Genomic DNA, 22,954 nt, shown 5'->3' with positions numbered 1-22,954 from the left:
CCACTCTTTCCTTCCCTTCTTTATTTTTTCCCCCAGCTCTTACCACTATTAATCATACTATAAATGTTACTTATTTATCATATTTAATGTCTGTGTCCCTCATCTGAATGTAAACTCCGTAAGGCAGAAATCTTCTCTTTTATTTTCTGCTGCATCCCTGAACCTGGACTGGTTCCCGGTGCATAGTAAAAACTGAAATATTTGTTAAATGAAAGAATAAACTGCAGAAGATCAACGGGCTGAGTATATAAGGCCTGGGAATAAACAAGCCCTTGGAATCCCAGCTCTGACACTAGTCATTGTGACCTTGGACTGGTTATTTACCATCTCTAAGCCTTAATTTTCTCATCTATGAAATGGAGAGATTAATAGTACCTCCCACAAAAGACTTTCGTGAGGATGCCTCCAGCCAAGAAATATTTATGGACCCCCTTCCATGTGCCAGGAGCTGTGTTTAAATGGGGATTAGATGAGAGAATTTACAGAAGAGTTTGACATTGTGTCTGCCATATTGCAAACTGGCCGTAAAGCCTTTACTGAGTATTAGCAGAGGAAAGAGTGTTAAGCAGTCAGGAGACAGGGCTGTGTGAGAGCCGCTGAGCTGGGAGTGCGCGCACTGACCCAGAGGGAGTGAGCAGAGTGCGGGGTGAGGGGAGGGGACTCTGCTGACCTTGCCGATTTCTCAGGGATGAACCCCTGAGGGGGAGCCAGGAAGCAAGGTGGACTTTGAAGGATGATTAGGGAGTAGAAGGGGAATTCTGGTGTCATCGTCAGCATACCAGTGCCAGAATGGAGAAGAATTGCAGACACAGACTCTCTCCAAAACCACAAGGCATTACTCCCGGGAGGAGTGACACCGTGGGCATCCCCCTGCGAGAATCGAGGGGCCATGAGAAGAACACTGTAACTTGGCAGGGTCCCACATACTTCAGACCGGATTAGGGTTGGACTCCTAAGTGCCGTGCCTCACTACTTGAAAATCCCACGAAAGAGCTGGAGCCTCGTTCTGGGCAGCAGTGGACAATGGCTCTTTGTCACCAGCCAGTGAAGAGTAAGTGAGGAGAGTGATAGAAGCTGAGGTCTGAGGGGTGCTGTGTTCTGGGGGTCTCAGATGGTGTGGAGAAGAGGGTCAAGGCCTGGGAGGTCACAGTCAGGCAGGATGAGAGTGTGGAGAACCGAGGGCCCTGCCCTTTCCCTCCGGACCCACCATGGCTCTGGCCCACTCTGCCTTGGGCTGTACCTTGCTCTGGCCTTCCTGGTGGATTATTCTGGAAGACTTCCCAGGAAGTTTGGAGGTCCCTCAGGTCCAGGCCCCAGGGATGAGGGAGCCCAGGATAGCGGTTATTCCAATAATGTGAGCCCCTCAGGCACTCCGGCTTCTTCAGTGCCACAGAGCCGACAACATGAAGCCGGGGACCCCACTGCACTGTGGGGAGGAACAGGCTGAGAAGTCAAACCCTGAGGTGTAGCCTCTTGCTTTCCACCCACGTTAAGCAGAAACCACAACTTCACGGCTTACTGTGCTCCTCCCTCCAGCCCTCAGTAGTATATGTTGCGTAAGAGACACCTGCAGCTCAACAAGTAATTGCAAAGTGAATCCTATGTAACCACCACCTAGGACATGAGGGGACCACTACCATCTCCCCTTCATCCCTTTCTGATTTCTATGCCTTGCCTCCCCCGAAGGTAATTACTATGCTGACTTCTAGAACAATCGTTCCCATGTTTTGTGTGTGTTTGTTTTGTTTTGTTTTTACAAGGCAGCATAGTACAGAGGTAAGAACATGGATTCTGGAGACAGAAGGTGTTCATTCACTTCTTGGTTCCTCTCCTCACTTGCTGCGCATCCTCGGGCCGAATACTTTATCTCTCTGTGCTCACTTTCTTCATCTGTGACGTAAGGATCATGAGAGGATGCAAGCTAATGAGGTTGTTTAAAAGATTACATATGAGTTAATATATGTGTAGTGCTTAGAACAGTGCCTTGGGTAGTACGGGTGCTCTTTGTAGTACTGTCACCTAAATATACATGCCTTAGCAGATATGGTCTAGTTTGCTAGTTTTTGAACTCTATGCTAACGAATCATACTCTAAAACCAACCAACGAATAAACAACCAAACAGATAGGTACAAAGCCTGTATGATGACGGCAGCAATGATGATTGAAGGGGAAAAGGATGTGCCAGTGGCTGAAGTTCTGGAAATAGGAGGAGCCTGTCATGATGGGCTGGGACGTGAGGACAAGAACACACAGGGGTGGCATAAACAGATCATGGGGATTAAAACTCAGCAGAGAGGTGTAACTGAGAGTGTTACTGAGTCTAAGCCCATACTGCTTGTTGCAGGAGAGGCCAGTAAATCAAGTTGTTGGGACAAGGAATAGTGACTTTATTCGGAAAGCCAGCAGACCGAGGAGATGGTGGACTGACTAGTGTCCCAAAGAACCATCTTGCCCGAGTTAGAATTCAGGCTTCTTTTATACTAAAAGGGGAAGGGGTGTGATTGTTTGCTGCAAACTTCTTGGTGTGGAAATCCTTTGTTCTTGCAGCTGCCCCGGTAGGTCATGTCACAATGTTCTTGTAAACCTCAAGCAAATCAAATGTTATTCTCTGTTCTGCAACTTTTTATCTCTATATGAATGGAAAAGTGTTACACCTTTAAAGGTCAGAGCCTTGAGAATGGGCCATCCTGTATACTTCAGGCTATAGGCAGCATGCTTTACTTGTAGCAAAAGCAATGGAACACAGAGGTTAAAGTAAAAGAAACAGATCCATATGGAGTCAGATCTGTTCTTCCCTATTACAAGAGAACACAGCATGGGTCCAAGGAGTAGGAGGGACTCTGGGGAGTGAGGCAACCTGTCCCTCCTCTCCCACCACCCGGCACCCAGCGTGGTTCTTGTGGAACTCATGCTGCTTCCTTCACGGTGCAGTGCAGACTCCATCTCCATTCTGCCTCTGGTTGCGTGACGTCACACTTCCACTCCCGGCTGTGGGGCCTGGCTGTAGGTCACTGCCCTGATAATAGATGCTTCAGTTTCAGTGCAGCCTGGACAGTGCCCAGAGCCTCGTGGGCCTCTGTCTCCAGAGGGAACAGCCCTGTGCTTGGGGAACAAGAAGCCCCAGCTCCCAACTGCACTGTGGGCAGAGTTAGATTGAAAATGTCGTTATTCAGCAAACTTGTATTAAATACTTAGAAGTCCCAAATACTTCACTGAACTGAGATGGTTTTCTTTGCTTTCCCTGGATCTGCCCATTCAGTCTTCATACCAGCCCTGAGCTCTCCTGCTGTCTCTGTTTTGTGGAAGAGGAGACAGAGGCGGGTAACTGGCTCCCGCTCACACAGCTAATAAGTGCAGGAGGCCTGGCCAGGGCCGTGCTCCTGAGCAGTCACTGCCCTGCTTCACCTCGCTTCCTTGCTCAGCAGTCCTGGTTCTGCTCCTCTGGCTATGTGGGCACACTGCTGAACCTCTGTGGGTTTCAGTTTCCCTGCTTATGAGGAGCAGGCCTATGGGCCCCAGTGTTCACATCCCCTGATTCACTGCCCTTCATGGAGGCCTCCCACAGATGCCGGCCAGCCCTGGGCACCTGGCGACTCCACGAGAAGTAATATCATGGCCTCTGGCCTCCTCGGGGAACTTATATTTGGGGACACAACTGATGATACAAGATGGTAGATAATTAACTTTCCAAAGTGTGATTCAGACCAGGGTGTAAGGAAGGACTCTGGGAGAGCAGCTGAACGAGTCTTGCCTAGTGGAAAAATGGATCATCTTAAAGGAAGAGCAAATTCTCCTTAACCACTGCTAAAAATTACTTCTCTGTTAGGCAAGGGTCAGAAACACTTTCCTGGCAGACAAGTCTGGCTCCCAGTCGGCCCTATGTGCCCCACCCTCAGCCGGGAGCCCTGTGCAGCTGGTGGACGTGCCTCATTTCAGCAAAAGCATCCACACTTAGAGGGAGGGTTTTTTCCTCCGCCACATAACATGCTTCCTTATGTTGAAATAGTTCTCCACAGGGCTATGCGTGGGATGAAGAGGATGCATGGTGAGCAGGCAGAGCCCCAGAAATAGAGGGCTAGTTGAGATTGTGCAAAAGTCAGTGGATGAACCTGGTGACAGAGACACCACACACCCTGAGGCTGGTTGCTTCAACCATAAAGAACTAGTTGTGAGAAACACAGTTTGACTGGGTTGGGGCCATGACACCGGGGAATGGAAACACTGGAGACAGTATTTTAAAATGTTGAGCTTGGGCTGAAGAACGAATCTTAGGTTAGTGCTGACTCATACTGTGGCATCGCAGAGCCTGTGGAGAGGCGGCATCTATCCCAGGATTCTTGGTCTCCCACTGTGTCTCTTCCTCTGTTGGTTTTCTTCCCTATGGTTCTGTGCCAGCTTTGCTGTTCATTCTGCTACTGCAAGGGATAATACCTTTCCAAGATTTCAGTGTTTAGTGGCAGGCTGATAGCTCACAACTGTACTTTTTACTTTAAAATTTTTATATTTTTATTGAAGTATAGTTGATTTATAATGTTGTGTTTCAGGTGTATAGCACAGTATCTATATATGTATTATATATTCTTTTTCAGATTCTTTTCCCTTATAGGTTATTATAAAATATTGAGTAGAGTTCCCTGGGCTATACAGTAGGTCCTTGTTAGTTATCTATTTTATATACGGTAGTGTGTATCTGTTAATCCCAGCCTTAGAGTTCCAACTGGGAGCTGGCCGTAGGCTCTGGACTCACGAATGTGGCTGCCTCCTGGGTGTCGTCATTCCGAGTCCCACAGGTACCTCTTCTCAACTAAATTCCTGCCAAACTTGCTTCTCCCCATCCGCCTTCTAACTCAGTGAATGGCACCATCACTCACCCTCCCCATCCTCCATGTGCAAAGAGTCACCAGTTCCCTCCACGTCTTTCCACTCCTTGCGTGAACCTCAGTTCAGGCCCTGCATCTCCGTCCTATAGCAGCTCTCTCAGGGGTCCGCCTGCCTTCCAGTTTGCTCCCCTTGAACCCACCCTACACACAGCAGCTAAAGTGCTTCCACAGCACAAATAGGAGGTGTAACTCCCCTCCTTAAAGCTCCTCGAAGCCTGCCAGTTGCTTTGGGGATTCAGCCTAAACTCGTTCAGTGTAAAGCGCCATTCCCAAGTATCACTCCCGTGATCTGAGTCTTCGCTCTCACGGGGACCTCCCTCCAGGCCTGGGCATTCTCTGACAGGAACAGGAGATGGACGAGGTGAACTTGTTAAATGGAAATTACCATCTCTCCCAACACCCGCACTCTACCGTATTTCTGAATTCAGAACATCCCAGCAGAGTCCAAGATGCTGTTTCTAAAGATAGCACATCAGAGTAACCTGCTTACAAATCAGTGAGAAAATAACCTATAGGAGAAAAGAATCTGAAAAAGAATCTATACATATGGACGTAACTGAATCACTTTTGCTGTATACCTGAAACTAACAACATTGTAAATCAGCTATACTTCCGTTAAAAGATGCTTTGCTGAAACCAAGAAAAAAAGAAAAGAAAAATACAAGTAGCCTAAGACAATGACAGAAGATAACCAGGATAACCGGGGAAGAAAGCTGGAGCCTTGACTGCTCTTCCAGACCAGAGCCTGTTAGGCCCTCAGTGAACCTTGCCTGTAACTCTCTTATGACATTTCATACTATGTGGCATCTATGTATTTATTTATCACTTGGTTTAGCTCTTACTTTAGAAAGTCAGCAGCCCGAGTTTGGGGAAGATGCATCTGTCTGCATCTTCTGTGTGCCTCCTGTACAGTGCATACCTTCTATGCATGGAGCAGAGGAGGGTCTCGGTATATGAACGGCCAATTATTAAATCACAATATTATGTCTTTCCCCATCAGCCAGGAATATTTATTTCATCAAAATATCTCCCCATATTACAAAGGATTATGTTCCTAATGAGTATTTTGCACTTATGAATCAATAATAAAAAGACAAATTCCCTAAGAGAAAAGTTGACCAAAGATGATAGACAATTTACAAAAGAATTTACAAAAGAAACAATACCAATGGCCGTGAAACGTATGGCAGAGGCTTAATCTCCATGTATGCAGTGAAAGCTACTGTTTGCAGGAGGTGGGGAAAACAGGGACTTGCACTGTTGGCAGGAGTGTAAATTTGTAGAACCCTTCCTGAGGGCAATTAAGCAATAATAATTCAAAATTTAGAATTTACACGATCTTTGACCCAACAATCCCAGGACTCTGTCCTCTAGGAATAATCAGATAAGGGTACCAAGTTTATGTGAAAGAATAGTAATTGCAACATTAATAACAGAATAGTTAAAAATGCAAATAAGTCAAGCTTTTATCATAGTGATATGGTTAAATAAATCACGGTACAGCCATATAATGGAATATTATGCACTTGTCAGAAGAGAAGCAAATCTCTAGATATGTGTTTCTACAAGGAAAAATGCACGCAATATATCAAGTGAAAGAGGCAGGTTATAAAGCGTTTTATCCATCTACCCATCCACCCTTCCTTTCATTCTTTCATTCAGAAAGAGAATAGTAAAAGAGTATTATTAAGCCATTAACAGTAATTATCACTGGATCAGGTTAGACTTTTTAGTGCCTTCCACACTCTATTTCATATTTTGAAGATTTTACAATGAGCAGTGTGGTATATTATTCTTGAAACAGCAAAAACCATAGGTAATGCCAGTTAGGGGGAAAGCTTTTCTTGATTGAAAGAGCAATATGAGAGATTTATCTCTGCTGGCATTTGGGGAACACGTTGCCATATGGGATAATTTTTTATCATGAGGCATCTTGGCTTGGTGGATTAGCCCCTGGTGGCAGAGCCTCGCATCATGTGGAATTTGTCCCGCGTTTTTGACCCCAGCTTTCACTAACTCCTAAGAAACACAAGATAACATTTTCACAGTCCATTCCTGCACCAGTAAAGGGGAACAAATTACATTTAATTTCCAACTATCAGTGGTTAAGAATTGTGTGGGTATATGAAATCAGCAAATAATAAACATTTTGTCCATTTGTTTTCTCTCTTCTACCTATACTCTCAATCATCATTTTATTTTATTTACTCATTACCAAGACAAAGTGAACTGATTTCTGGTTTTTATTTTGCTCTTCCCCACGCGCTCTTGGCCTGACTTGGTCTTAGAGAACACTGGCCGGTTCCTACTGGTCACTAATTTCTTTTCTACCTAATCACAAAACGTTAACTAATACAAGTTTACACTTTTCCTTGGTGTTGATGACATGCTCATCTAACAATGGCTCCTGGAACTTCGTCCTTTTTCCTTCTTAGGAAACTGTAAGTGCTTTGCCCTTTGGTCCACCATGTTGATGTCTTTATGTTGATTGGACTTGGTAAACTGAAAGTGGCATCTCTGGATGCGCTGGGAGGATACATGTGTTCTAGAATGTTGGAAATAAACCCTACAGAGATTCCAGGGGCCAGCCTTATTGGTAAAGGTTTTAGGCTCCAGTGTTCTAGACTATGCTGAACAACATTCTCTCCAAGGTAAAGGACCAGTGAATGCGTCTGCACCTCATACAACCATGAAAGAAGCACAGCTCTTTGGAAGTCCTTCAGGTGCTGGAGGCAATATGTATTGCACTTGGGACAACTGCTCCATCCCATTTATCAGAGGACTCACGTTGCTGGCCATTTTTTTTTTTTTTTTTTTTTTTGCTGTACGTGGGCCTCTCACTGTTGTGGCTTCTCCCGTTGCGGAGCACAGGCTCCGGACGCACAGGCTCAGTGGCCATGGCTCATGGGCGCAGCCACCCCGCGGCATGTGGGATCTTCCCGGACCAGGGCACGAACCCGTGTCCCCGGCATCGGCAGGTGAACTCTCAACCACTGCGCCACCAGGGAAGCCCTGGCAATTTTGATTGGGTCTCAGAGCAAGAGGGGGCTCTGCAGCAGGTCCAGGCTGTAGTATAAGCTGTCCTGCCACTTGGGTAATGTGAACTGGAAAATCCCATAGTGCTGGAGGAATCTTGTGATAAATGAGAGCACATTGTGGTGTCTCTGACAAGTTGCATTGGGGGAGTTGCAGTGCAGATCTCTAGGCTATGGAGCAAGGACATGCTATCTGTTGCACGAAATTATGCACTTTTTGAATGGAAGCTCTTGGCAGGCTACTGAACCTGGGAAGAGACTGAGCATCTTGCCAGAAGTCATCAAATACATGTGCATCCAGAGCTACCTATCATGGACTGAGGGCTGTCATTCCCACCAAGTCATAAGGCTGGAGAAGCCCAGCATAATTCATCTTAAAGTGATCATGGTGCAGCTAGGAGTGGGCCTGGGCAGGTCCAGAGGGCATGAGAACACTAACTGACCACGTTGAACAGTCTCACGTATCACCTGCTTATGTTGCATTGATGCCTCTCTCTAAGCTCATGCCGATGGCCAGGGGTTTCCTATGACCAGTTGGCAAAGGAAGAAAAGAAAATCCAGGCCTAACTCATGGAGGGATTGACTGGGTCTGTTGGTGTGAGCTGAAAACAGGCTGTTCTGCATTACAGCTCCACTCAGGGGACTCTGAAAAGAATAGGAGGGCAGGAGAAAATCCTCCCCCATGGGCAGAGCTGCAGGCACTGTTTTAGTCTTCCAGTTTGTGAAGAGAGAGAAATGGCTTTAGCTAAGACTATGCTGTGAGTCCTGAGCTGTGGCAAGCGGTTCGGCTGGTGGGTCAGGGGTTTGGATGGAGCAATACTGGAAGATTGGAGATGAGGTGATATGGGAGAAGAGCGTACAGAGGGGGCCCAAAGTGTAGGGGTTGTTACATCATCTATGAATGCCCACCAGAGAGAATCTACTACAGAATCAGGGACTCGACAATCAGCTGGACAGGATGACGTGACCTGCTCTCAGCCTTCCCAGTGCCAGCACAGTGGGCCCGTGAAATGGAATCACCATGGTTACAGAAATGAGAACAATGCATATACCCATCATGGCAGAGCAGATGGCCCTGATTGTCATGAGGAGTTAGGCTTGCTGCTGCATCGTGGGGACAGGAAGGAATAGGTTTGGAAATTAGAGGATTTATTGGGACCATATCTTGGTGCCCAGTTTTAGCTGTAGGTGGGCAATTATTGCAACTACAAACTGATAAGAGCATGGTAACCAAGGGTTCAGACTCTTCAGGGATAAAAGTCTGTCCATTTCAGCAAACAAGCCACCTAGACCAGTAGAAGTGCTGGTGGAGAGTGGGGGGAATCTAGAAAGAATGGTAGAGGAAGGAGATGATGAATATCAGTTCCAACCTAGGGACCAACTGCAGTGGTGGGTGGGGGGCTGCTTTTCTTCTAATGGTCCCACACCAGCCACTCTCTTTGGAAGACTGCCACCTGGTAACTACACTGCTTTGCCCACAGGTGCAGAGCCCAGAGGTGCCTGGGAGTTTCCATTTCCTCAGGGCCCCCCTTAGCCAAGGGCTGACAGAGTTTGTGAGCATGAGGTCCAGCTCCTTGCCTTGATGGGGACAAACTCACAAGTCTCTCCCTTGTGAGACTCCGCCTGAAATCTCACAACCTTGGGTCCTTCCCTTTCCGTGGCCTGTTTCCCTCACTCTCCTATCAGTTTCTTCCAGGGCCGGTCTTACTAAACCGCTGCCCTTAGAATCTTCCTCTCAGAGTCTGCTCTGGGTAATCTCCCACTACTTAACGGGGAGATTAACGGGGTGGGGGGTAATAATAGGTCATATTCACTGGGCATCTCCCATGCGCAGGGCACTGTGGTGAGAGCTCTTACATTACCAGGTCCACTGAATCCTCTAGAACTCCCCGCTCCCCGACCCCAGGTGCTGGATAAACTCTCAGCAGCAGAGCTTAGGGCTGTAGGGCACAGGCCCAGGAGCCCAACTATCTGGGGTCAAATTCTGGTTCTGCCAATGACTGGCTGTGTGACCTTGGGCAGGTTACTTTCCTCATCAGTAAAATGGGGATAATAATAGGGTCAACTTCACAGGCTGTTTATGAAAATTCGAGGAGTTAATGTAAAGCATTGGAATGCTTTGTAGATGTTTGTTAAATGAACAGATACTTCACAAGGGGCAAGTAAGACTTAGAATGAACTTGCTCAAGTTCACCCAGCTGAAGTGGCAAAGTCAAGATCTGTATGATTTCAAAATCCAATCTCTTAACTACGATTGTATGCCACCTCTGGTCAGGCCTACTGCTCCTTCGTTCCCCTTAGTATATTTCAAAAGCCCCACTTTTCTCCGAGACCACCCATCGCTGGCTGGTCTTTGCTGGGAGACCACAGGAGGAGCTTGGGTCTCCCTGTGGCCGCCCTTGTGGTGAGGCTCTCTGTCACTGTGGATATTGTCTTGTCTTGGAGGTGCTGCTGTGTGTTAATTCTCAAGGGGATCTCTCCCCAGACCTTCATTTTCTTTATTTCATTGCCACCCCCCTGTTCCCCACGCCTCCCAGAAAAGTAGAGAGAGACTTTCCTTCACTACTGAAGTGATAGCTTATGAGAACCTTTTTTTTTTTTTTAACTCGGAAATCCTTTCCTCAATTGCCAAGGTAAATGAGATAATAATTTAAAACATATGGAAACATGTAAGGGGGGAGGGAAGTGAGAAAACTCTCACTTGCCACCCGTGTGGCTTTCTGAGGCTGCTTCACTCACCCAGCCTTGGCTCACCGGGGCTGTCATCGGCCTCCCCTTGGACTTCGGGATGACACACCTGGCAGGCTTGGTGAATGTCCTTATAAGGCAACTGTGGTGCCGCCCCCGTGTCTTCCCTGGCCTGTTTTTCACCAGGGCAATGAAGCAATGTCCCTGAACTGGGAAGGGAGGGGACAGCTTGCTCTTAATTCTCTAATAGCCCCACTCAGGCGGCTCTGCTTCCTCTTCTGATGGTTTGAATGTGAGAAATCCAACTACAGGAGAACCTTAAGAAGGAGGCCATTTATTTCCATGCTATTCACTGAGCAAAATGTATTAGGCAGCTGCTATATGCCATGCTCTTTAATCTCATGGGGTCACATGAGGATTGTTTACAGGAAAGGGAAGAGATCCAGATGTGGTGCTGAGCTTCAAGGCTGCCCAGGATCCAACATTAGTTTCATTGTTTTTTATTTTTGTGAGGCCCTCAAGGTCCACGCAGGTCCCAGGACTTGGGAAGGGAGGTAACTCCTTTTGTTAGAAAGGAGAAGGGACATCGAATATTTAATGTCATAGGTACCAAGCCCGGTGCTTTACATCCATCACCTCATTTAATTCTCAAGGTTATCTGTGAAGTAGGTATTTGGGTTTACAGTGGAATTTCCCTGAAATATCTACTCTGATCTATCTGGCTGCTCTCTACATCCCGGAGTCAGCCAGGATGAGGCCCCTTGGGTTATTTACATGTTAACCTCAAAGGGTGTTTTCTGTTTTTCAGCCTTAATACTTACGGCTCAGCTCAGTCCCAAAGGTTTCCTCCCAGCTCAGATACCCAAATCAGCTGCTCCCGCCCACGGCAAGTGCTCGACTCCTGGCTGCTCACAGTCACCAGGGGCCCAGGAGGCCTGGCTGACCTGCAATTCCACCTCCCCACCCATCATGAGGGGAGGGGTGGAGGCCCCAGACCTTCTACGACTTCACCTCTGGGCTCCCGGCTCACACCCTATGCCGTCCCCTTCAGTTAGTCTGCTCGGGATCCAGCTTCTGTGCTGGGTAAAAGACCAACATCACGTTGATGCTGGGGGTTTCCCAGGGTTTCACCTTCTTTGGAGAACTGGTGCTGCAGACATAAGCGTCTTTATGACCCAGGCTAGATTAATTCCCCCTGCGACGCGTTCTCTCCCATCTCCTCTTTCACAGCTCTTAGCACACGTTTTTCTCATGAACTGCCGGGAGAAGATTGCACTGGAAAATCTGGAAGCATATCTAGATGGCTTCTCTGGGTATGAAATTTCAACCACCCTCCCCTCTGCCAGTTTCCCCCTCCGTCACCTTCCTCCATCCTCGCCTTGCTGCCTCCACTCTGGCCACACTGGTCTCTTGCTGCTCCTTAAACATCCAAGGCTAGGGTTGCCAGATAAAATACAGGTTTCCCAGTGACATTTCAGTCTCAGATAAACAACAAATGATTTTTTAGTATAAGTATGTCCCAAGTTAAGTTACTTCTTGCTTATCTGAAATTCAAATTTAACAGAGTGTCCAACCTTTGCTTTCTTTCTCTTTTCTTTTTTTGCTAAATCTGGTGACAATGCCAAGCTCATTCCCGTCACTGGGGATGTTTGTCAGTCACATGACTCCCCCCTCACTGGACTCTGACCTTGGCCCAGATGCCCTGTCTTCAGGGAGGCCTCCCCTCGTCCCTGCATCTCAAAGTATGGCCCCATCCCGACCTTCCACCTCCCCTTGCCTTATTTCCCCCTCAGCAGCACCTGCCTGACTTGCCCTCACATATGTGTTTTCTGTCCATCTCTCCACAAGCACGATCACGTCATTAAGTCAGGGATTCACATCAGTTTTGTTCACTGCCATGTGCCCAGTGTCTAGAACAGGGCCTGGCACAAAACAGTCACCCCAAGCCATCTGTTGAATGAATGGATTATTCTGCATGATCAGGAGAGAGAATTTTGATTTTTCCCAGTCAGCCCAAGAAAGAGAAGGTAAGAGAAGGCCCTGAGATAAGAGGGGGAAGAGTGGGGAGAGGGGAGGGGAGGAGAAAGACAGAGACAGACAGAGACAGAGTGAGACATAGAGACAGAGACAGACAGACAGAATGAATTGAGAGAAGAGACAGGATGCAGTCTGAGACCGCTCTCATCTGTGGGTGACTTCAGAAGTGTGGGAGCCCATGCAGCTGCTAGAAGACTTTTGCACGGAGGGCCCATACAATGCATACGATGTAGACTTTGAGAACACAGGCTTTGCCACAGACTCAAAATTTGAGTCTGGGCTCCACCACTTAATACTTGTAAGGCTTTAAGCACGGAATGCACCTCTTACCATTTAACAGATAGGCCTCAGTGTCCCTATCTGTTAAATGGTAATAACAATATTACCCAGTCGTGGAGCAGTTGGGAGGCGTAAATGAGATACGTGTCAAGCACGTAGCGCCAGGTCTGACCCCTGGCAAGTGCAGAAGAGAAAACAGCTGCCAGTGCTCCTGCCATCACAGCCACGCTCCTCCTGATCATGAAATTACGCCCCCCACCCCATGATTGCCTCTTCAATTTTTACTGACTCTCAGTTGATGACCATTTTTAAAAAAGAAGCAGTGGTTTTGTTTTTGTTCCTTTTTGGTAATCACTGTGGCCCATTAGAGATTAGAGAATAGCTGGCGGGTGTGCTCTGGGTGCTGAGAGGCCAGTGTCGCTCTTCTGCCTGTGGAGTGACTCACCCCTCATGCAGCCTCAGGGATAAGTCTCTGCACTCAGGTGGCTTGGAGATTTTGGGAAATAGTTGCCACCAGTGTTAAACCCAGAGTGTCAGAGGCCCCTGTCGCTGAGCACACAGGACAGGGTGCAGCCTGTCTGGTCTTGATGTGTGCTGGCTCTGTGACCCCTGCACACCTTAACGACTCAGCTGCACGTTCTTCCTGTGGAAAACAAGACGGTGTTTCCTGGTCTGTCTTTCTTCCAGGTTTGGATGACCACGAAATGAAAGAGGCTATGACAAAAGCTTTGGCAACCCTAAACTGCTATATACAGCCCAGATCGTGTCATCAGCATGGTCTGCATGACAAGGGGGAGGGTGTCCTGACTAGCTGACTGGGGATCATGGGCTCTGTGGACATCTTGGTGTCACCCACTCCCTGTACCTCATAGACACACACCCTTTTCCCGGCGCCAGGATCAAATACCACTCAGTGACGTGTCCTTGGGGCGGGGGTTAAAATGACACAAGGCCCTCATTCCTGGGAGCTCCACCACTGCACCCCCCGCAGTCAGGCCAGCAGGTGTCTGCCAGATGTGCGAAGGCAGGAAATTAGCGCCAGCTCTGAATAAACATCTTTGCACTTTGCTATATTGGTAACTGGCTGTACTTTTGTAGGAGTGGACACACTCCTGGAAGTCCCCCGGTTCCCAGCCCCGATGAGACACACACGTTCCAGCCCCTCCCCATCCTAGCCTCACCGTTTCTGGGGAACACTCATTCTTAGGTGGCAGCACTGTCCAGGGCCAGACGATGCCTCCTGCAGCAGACAGGCCATAAAGCCAAGTCACCTCTGAGAAACAACTTTCTCTCATTTGACCAGAGCCAGCCCCCAACTACAGCAGGCAGGGTCCTTGCCTCAGGCTCTGCAACTTAATGCATTTATAAGACAAATAATAACCAAGTGACTGCTATGCACTATGTCCTAGGTGCTAGGAACTCACCAAGGAACAAAACCAATACTGAATTTCCCTTCCTTCATGGAACTTCCGTTCTAGTGTGGGGAGGGTAGGGGGGACAGAAAAAGTAAATAACTAGATTCTGAAGTGTGTAAACAGATGACAAATGATGTGGAAAATTAGCATGGTAAAGAGGGTGAGGGTGAGTGCAGGGGGAAGGGAGCAGCAGGTTCCACGGGGAGGTCCACAGAGAATGTACCACCTGAGTCAACACCAAGGAGGTGAGCACCTGGGAGGGGAGCTGGGAAACATTCCGCGAAGGGGGAACAGCCAGTGCAAAGGCCCTGATGCCTTGGCCACTGCCTGGTGTGTTCAAGCAATCAGGAGACCAGTGCCTAGAACCCAGTGAGTGGGGGAAGTAGTGATTTGGGAAACTAGCAGTGGCCAGGTGTGGAGAGCAATCCTGGCAGGTGGCAGCAGGAGAAAAGTGGTTCAGAATCAGCTGGTGGCAAGGGCTGGCTCTGGTTTGGGAGTCCTTGAAGTCTTCATAATGTGGGAATGCCTTCTTTAAGGAAAAATATGAAATTACAAATATGGAATTAAGCACAGGGTTTTGGAAATGCAAGCGAGGGCCCCTGAAGCTTAGGTTCCTTAACTTCCCGATGGTGGAGCTGTGGACCCAAGGCCTGTGCTTGGGATGGCTCCGGAGGGCCCCACTCACCCCAAGGCAGCACCCTCCTCCCTCTCTCCCTCCCCTACAGCATTGCCCTTCTGTGACTTCTCTCCTGGTCCAAGCTTCCCGTGACATCCATCTTAACCAGTGTTTGCACAGATAGCAATGGGGACAGAGAGAGGACCTGAGGGACCTCCGTGTCCCCAGCCTGGCCACGTGGGTCAGAGTCCAGCCAGCAGGGATGACCGTGACAGTGAGGGTGGAAGGGAAGCCCCCCTAGGAGGGGAAGGACAGGAATCACGTCTCTGCAGAGGACATTTCTCTGATTTTGTGGTTCTGTCCCCATCCAGGAAAAGAAACCAGGAGGGCAAGCACACACTCGACATGAAAGGAGGCTGGGGTCCTCCTCCAGGCCCCGCACTGTGACCCTTCAGGGAGTAGCTGCACGGGGCTGGGTCCCGGGAGATGAGCTGGGGGACTCTCTTAAGCTGGCTGGTGAGCGCCACCCAGGGAGGCCCAGGCTCTGCTTTGGAAACCAGGAAGGGGCTGGGGACAGGAGTGGAGCAGGCAGGGAGAGTGAAGAAAGGAATTATTCAGAGACCAGTTATGAACTATTATCAGTGGGGAAAGAAACCAAGATGTTTGGGGGAGTAGTCATTACGTTCCTCTGTGTGATGTGGCTTCTGCGGGGCCTGGTTAAATACGAACTATGCCCTCCCTCCCTCCCTTCCCTCCTTCCTTCCTTCCTTCCTTCCTCCCTCCCTCCCTCCCTCTCTTCTTTCTCTCTCTTTCATTCATTGATGAGAAAAGATCCCATTTAAAAGTAGCTGGTGTATGTAGACCCTTCCCAATTAAAAAACATAATAATTTTTCTTTAAAGTGCCAATTGCTATCTTTGTCTAGATAGAGACATTTAAGCAAGTTTGGATATGATATGGAAATTTTGATTAATTTGTTTGAATGGGACTCTTTTTTTTTTTTTTTTTTTTTGCGGTACGCGGGCCTCTCACTGTTGTGGTCTCTCCCGTTGCGGAGCACAGGCTCCGGACGCGCAGGCTCAGCGGCGATGGCTCACGGGCCCAGCTGCTCCGCGGCACGTGGGATCCTCCCGGATCGAGGCACGAACCTGTGTCCCCTGCATCGGCAGGCGGACTCTCAACCACTGCGCCACCAGGGAAGCCCTTGAATGGGACTCTTGTTGTAATATAATCCTTTGTCTTTTGCAATAAATCAACCAAGAAGCATTTATAGCACAGCTGCTATATATGCAGTTTTATTTTAGGGCGTCCTTATTCAAGGAGGTTGAATCCAAAATCCTACTCCAGGAGGTGATTTTGGTCTGGCTGTGAAGTCAGTGCTTATGCCTGTGGGGAGACGGGTCGATGGCGCCATGGCATTGCTTCTCAGGCCTTACACTTGACTATTTCTCTTCTTATTCAATACGTTTTCCCTGGACTGTCGCACCCACACCAGAGACATCACCACCCTCTGTCAAGCTTTCAGTGCCAAATCAGTCTCCAGCCTGACTTCCCGCTACCTCCCAGGTGCTTTTCCAGGATGCGGAGGACTGCAGGCTCACTCCCTGAAACCCCCTCTCCCTTTGGGGTGGCCTGCCTGAAACACACGCATCTGACCACAGCCCTGGTCCAGCCAGGAGCCTCCACTGGTCGCTGTTATCCACATCAGAGGTCCAAACATCCGGAAATGTAACTTGTCTTTCAAGTAAAGTATTGCATTGAACACCAGTAGAAGAAAGATGGGAAGTTATTTTATTGGTAGACATGTACTTTACAGGCAAATGTTTTTAACATTTGCTTGCTCTAAAGCCAGCCACTCTGAATAATGAGGCTATTTTCAAAAGCATAAACATTTGACATTTATGGTCATGGATGCACTTGCAGTTTTTATTTTTTAACTCATTAATTATTTTGGTATAGGTGATTTACAATGTTAGTTTAGTTTCAGGTGTACAGCAAAGTGATTCATATATAGATAGATAGATAGATAGATAGATAGATAGATAGATATAGATATAGTCTTTCAGATTCTTTTCCATTATAGGTTATTGCAAGGTATTGAATATAGTTCCCTATGCTATACAGTAGGTCCTTGTTTTATCTATAGTAGTATGTATCTGTTAATCCCAAACTCCTAATTTATCCCTCCCCCACCCTTTTCCCTTTGGTAACCATAAGTTTGTTTTCAGTGTCTGTGAGTCTATTTCTGTTTTGTAAATAAGTTCATTTGTATCATTTTCTTAGATTCCATCTACAAGTGATATCATATACTTTGTCTTTCTCTGTCTGACTTACTTCATTTAGTATGATAATCTCCAGGTCCATCCATGTTGCTGCAAGTGGCATTATTTCATTCTTTTTTATGGCTGAGTAATATTCCATTGTATACATGTACCACATCTTCTTTATCCATTCGTCTGTCAATGGACATTTAGGTTGCTTCCATGTCTTGGCTATTATAAAAAGTGCTGCAATGAACAATGAGGTGCATGTATCTTTTCAAGTTAGAGTTTTCATCTTTTCTGGATATATGCCCAGGAGTAGGATTGCTAGATCATATGGCAACTCTATTTCTAGTTTTTTAAGGAACCTCCACACTGGTCTCCATAGTGGCTGCACCACTTTACATCCCCACCAACGGTGTAGGAGGGTTCCCTTCTCTCCACACCCTCTCCAGCGTTTATTATTTGTAGACTTTTTGATTATGGTGTATTTGCAGTTTTAGATCAGCCTCAGCATCCAATTTATTCCTGTATTTGTTTCTGTTGCCCAGTGTTGAGAAAGTTTGGCTCAAGATATAAGTAATAAAACTAGCAACATTTTTATGTTTTATTTTTACACATCTTGCCTTACCATCTCAGGATGCTCTTAATTAAACAAATCCAAGATCTTGAATGCAGCGTAGGAGAAAATGTTGAGTCGAACATTGAATCATTAACAATATCTAACTGCTTTCATTGCTTATGTTAAATGCAAAATTCACATCAGAAGTAGCTCAAATTTAAGATAGGTGCTCATGCAGTATTATCCTGACTGCACAGCTAACCATTATGCAGTAGGGAGTGAATGTGATCACCTAGGTTTTGTCAGCCTGCATTTGGTTGTTCAGTTTACCATGGTCATGTATCTGTACAAATTGATGCAAGAGGGCATACAGACCTGGATTTTGAGAAATCACCCATAAAGAGCTACAGTCTTTCTAATAAGTGACACCTTTATTAAATATTCAAAATCATGAACCAAATCAGAGGAAATGATCAGTTCTTACGGTATCAAAGAGCATTTGCCCAGCGACATGAATTAGTGCATTTGTGGTCTCTGATATGTTAGCATTTGACATAAAGCACTCGTGACTATGTTGATATAAAATTACAGTTGATTTTTTAATGATTTAAAGTACATATTTTGGGTAGCTTTTTTTTAAAAAAAGAAAAATCCATGGACAGAGTCCAAAAGCCAAAAGGTAAAAGAAGGATATTTAGTGACAAATAAATCTCCCTCCACCTCATCCTCAACGAGTATTGTTCTCCCCAGTATTTTTCTTCACTGTTACCTGTTTCTTTTAATCCTACCAGGGACATTCTGTGTGTGTGTGGGAGTGTGTCTTAATTTGGGCTACCCTAGAAACAGACCTTGACACAAGGATTTAAATGAAGCTATGTATCTGGGAAGAGCTCCCAGGAGACTCCTGCAGGGGCTGGGGGTATGAGAATGGGGACGGAAGGCAGCCAATAAAGGGAAGATCATCGAGTAAATTCCACCATGAACAAACAGAGCGTAATGCCACCAGGGAACTCTGGGAACCAGCACAGGGCACGTGGCCCAGTATTATTTCTCCTGTGGGGAAATGAAGCTGGTAATTTATAACCAACTGCATTGTTTGAGGGCTGTGCGGTGTGGGCAACCAGCCATGCAGCTGGGCACAGTGGACCCTGGTGGTCAGAGAAGACTCTCAGTCAAAGAAATGCAAGAGCTGGCCCTTTAGAGTGTGCAGGTGTGCCCTGAAATGGTAAGGAGCACAAGGTATGGACAGGGCACCAACAGCATCTGCTACAACATTCTCCTAAAAACATTTGAATGAAATTTGAACCAAACATTTGCAGCAACCGTGGCCTAGCCCCGTGATTGCCAGGCTTCCACAGAGCCCAGTCTGAAGGCCATTGGCATTCGTGGGAGCAGCAAACGAAGCTTTCCAGAGTCTGGCTCCTGTCAACTACTTCTGGTTCCTTTCCCTCCTTAATCACAGTCAAGTTGTCACCAGTGATACAAGCGATTTGTGCTGGTGGGCCCCACCGGATGGTGGAGCACACCTCCCTGCCTTTTCTCGTGATGCTGTCTTGGCCTGGAAGCACCCTTTCCCTTCCTCTTAGCTGCCTAATGCTACTTGTTCTCCAGATTCAGGTGAGTAGAAAGAATAAACTTTCCTTTTGGTGTAGTAGAGGGCTCACCGAGGTGTTTAGCCCAGAGCCTGACAGAGACTGTGCTCTCAGGGGTGATTATCTGCCCATATCCCCATCTGTCTTATGCCTTGGGGAACCTTCCCTGTCACCCCTGGGCTAGATTGGGATTCCACACTGCGCACTGTCCTAGCACCCTGGGCTCACCTACTGGAATGATCTGTTTGCCTGTCTGTCTCGCCCAACTGTACCAGGAACTTCTTCAGGGCAGGAAGCAGGCTTTGCTCACCTCTGAATCCCCGTTGCAGGCAGTATTGTTCAGTAGATGCTTTTGAACAGAATTCAGCAGAGGGCACTGCACAGTGCCCCTTCTTTGCAGTATTTGTAGGAATCCTGAGGGAGCAATTGCTGCAGACAAGGTGGCCCTTGAATGTGTGTTAGGTGGCCTTGAATAAGACACATGCCTGTAAAGGAGGTTGCTGCTTCCTTCCTGGGGAGAGACCTGTAGACCTGCTCCTTAATTTGGCATGCAAGATTGTTTCTGCTCTTTTCATTTTTGTATTTGTTTAATGGAGAGTCAGTTCCTCAGTCCATAAATATTTTCTGAGTCCCTGCTATTCTGGGCACCATTCTAGGGGATGGAGATATAGGGGTGCACATGACAGAAGGAGGTCCCACCTCAAAGAACTTCCCTCCCTTGGAAGGTGTAGAATAGTACAGAATGGAATATTCATTTGGACTAGCCCGCTGTCACTGGCGGGATCTGAAGAATCTGGAACAAGTGGGGCTCATCAGGGCGTGGCTGATGGAAGCCTCAGGCAGTTGTAAGTAAAGGCATGGGGGCAGACATCCCAGTAGGAGGAGGGAACCAAAGGAGGTCAAGGACAGCCGTCATTTAGAAACATACTGAACGCATCTGTGGTCAGCGTATTGGAAGTCACAAAGAGATAGAAGCCTCAGTCCGTCCCTGTGAAGTTCTGCTGTCTACAGTGGGAGAGGAAAGTCAGTTATCCTGAGGATTATCAACCAGTCAGGACCATCCAGGCAACCATTTTTAAAGACTTTTTATTTGAAAATAATTACAGACTCGAAGAACGTTGCAAAAAATAGTACAGAGAGGTTGTGTGTACCATCACCCAATTTCCCCCAGTGGTAATACTTAACATAACTACAGGACAACACCACAGCCAGGAAACTGACATTAGTAAAAGGCACAGATCTTGTTCAGATTTCCTTTGTTTTACATATGAGTCTACAAAATCATTTCACATGTGTAAATTCACATAACAACCATCACAGTCAAGATACAGAAGAGTTCTGTCACCACAAAGATATCCCTGGTGCTACACGTTTATAGTCACCAGCCCCCGCCTCCCCCAACCCCTGGCTAGTGTTGAGTTTTGAAAGTTCTTGGTGTTCTAGACATGAGCCCTTGGCCACATGTGCGGTTTGCAAATATTTTCTACTTGTCTATAGCATGTCTTTTCATCCTCTTTACAGGGTCTTTCACAGAAAAAAGGATTTTAATTTTGATGAAGTACCACTTAATTTTTTCTTTTATGGACTGTGCTTGTAGTGTCACATTTAAGAACTCTTCATTTTTCTCTAGGTTTGAAGGTTTTCTATGTTTTCTTCTAAAAGTTTTATAATTTTACATTTAAATCTATGGTCATTTTTCAGTTAATTTTGTATAAGGTGTGAGGTTTGTTTCAAAGTTCTTTTTTTTTGCCTATAAATATCGAATTGTTCCAGCGTTTTCTGTTTTAAAAAAACTATCCTTTCTCCATTGCGTATCTTTTGCTCCTTTTCCAAAAATCAGTTGGCTGACCTGGGCCTGCCTGATGGTGTCCCCATGCCTGACAAGTACTCCTGGCAACCAGCTGCTGTAGAACTCAAATCTCTGCTGGGCAAGGATGTTTTGTTCTTGAAGGACTGCGTGGGCCCAGAAGTGGAGAAAGCTTGTGCTGACACAGCTGCTGGCTCTGTCATCCTGCTGGAGAACCTTTGCCTTCATGTGGAGGAAGAAGGGAAGGGAAAAGATGCTTCTGGGAACAAGGTTAAAGCTGAGCCAGCCAAAGTAGAGGCCTTCCAAGCTTCGTCTTCCAAGCTAGAGGATGTCTATGTCAATGATGCTTTTGGCACTGCTCACCGAGCCCACAGCTCCATGGTGGGAGTAAATCTGCCAGAGAAGGCTGGAGGTATTTTGATGAAGAAGGAGCTGGACTGCTTTGCCCAGGCCTTGGAGAGCCCAGAGCGACCCTTCCTGGCCATCTAAAGTGGGGCGGAGCTAAAGTTGCAGACAAGATCCAGCTGATCAATAATATGCTGGACAAAGTCAGCGAGATGATTATTGGTGGTGGAATGGCCTTTACCTTCCTTAATGTGCTCAACAACATGGAGATGGGCACTTCTCTGTTTGACGAAGAGGGATCCAAGATCATCAAAGACCTGATATCCGAAGCTGAGAAGAATGGTGTGCAGATTACCTTGCCTGTTGACTTTGTCACTGCTGTTAAGTTTGATGAGAATGCCAAGACTGGCCGAGCCACTGTGCCCTCTGGCATACCTGCTGGCTGGATGGGCTTGGACTGCGGTCCTGAGAGCAGCAAAAAGTATGCTGAGGCTGTTGCTCGGGCTAAGCAGGCCGTGTGGAATGGACCTGTGGGCGTGTTTGAATGGGAAGCTTTTGCCCGAGGAACCAAAGCCCTCATGCATGAGGTGGTGAAAGCCACTTCCAGGGGCTGCATCACCATCATAGGTGGGGGAGACACTGCTACTTGCTGTGCCAAATGGAACACGGAGGATAAAGTCAGCCACGTGAGCACCGGAGGTGGGGCCAGCTTAGAGCTCCTGGAGGGTGAAGTCCTTCCTGGGGTGGTGGATGCTCTCGGCAATGTTTAGTACTTTCCTGCCTTTTGGTTCCTGTGCATAGCCCCTAAGTCAACTTAGTGCTTCCTGCATCTCCACTTGGCATTAGCTAATATCTTCCCCCATGTCAAGATTTGGCTAGTGGCCAAGAGATACAGCGCCAGGAACCCTTAAACAGTTGTACGGCATCTCAGCTCACCTTTACCGCACCCTGGATTTGCCTACATTGTTCAAGTTCCCATTTGAATTTCTTAGAGACTAAACCATTGTGCATTCTAGAGTGCGTATATTTATATTATGCCTGTGAAAAGAAAGTGAGGTGTGTTAGCTCAGTTCTCTTTATGAAGTAGCTTATTCTGGTTAGCTTTGTCATTGTTTCACCACTCAGCATGGAAACAAAATGAAATGCCAATTGTTGGTAGGGAGGGAGATGAAGTTGGTGATCTATTAAACAAATAATAAAAATATTCATTGGGGAATAAAAAACAGTTGGCTGTACTGGTGTGGATTTATCTCTGGCTTATCTATTTTGTTTTATTGGTCTGGGTATTTATTCCTCCATAATACACATTGTCTTGATTACTGTAGTTACATAGTAAATCTTAAAATTGGGTAGAGTGATTCCTTCCTCTTTATTCTTCTTTTCTAAAATTATTTCAGCTATTCTAATTCCTTTGCCTTTCCACATATATTTATAATA

At 46.9% G+C, this 22,954-nt stretch overlaps 1 protein-coding gene across 1 annotated transcript; it reads left to right on the top strand.

Annotated features, from left to right (window-relative positions):
* The first annotated feature begins 902 nt into the window (after positions 1–902).
* Positions 903–22,711, top strand: LOC116744184 (phosphoglycerate kinase 1-like). The gene is given in 4 exon segments (XM_032613573.1): positions 903–1,051; positions 19,236–19,390; positions 21,206–21,661; positions 21,664–22,711. Coding segments are annotated over 4 exon segments (1,263 nt in total). The 5' UTR covers positions 903–1,023; the 3' UTR covers positions 22,288–22,711.
* The last annotated feature ends 243 nt before the right edge of the window (positions 22,712–22,954 follow it).

Source organism: Phocoena sinus, chromosome 1 (assembly GCF_008692025.1).
Source record: "Phocoena sinus isolate mPhoSin1 chromosome 1, mPhoSin1.pri, whole genome shotgun sequence".
Lineage (NCBI taxonomy): Eukaryota > Metazoa > Chordata > Mammalia > Artiodactyla > Phocoenidae > Phocoena > Phocoena sinus.
This window is presented reverse-complemented; position numbering and strand designations above follow the sequence as displayed.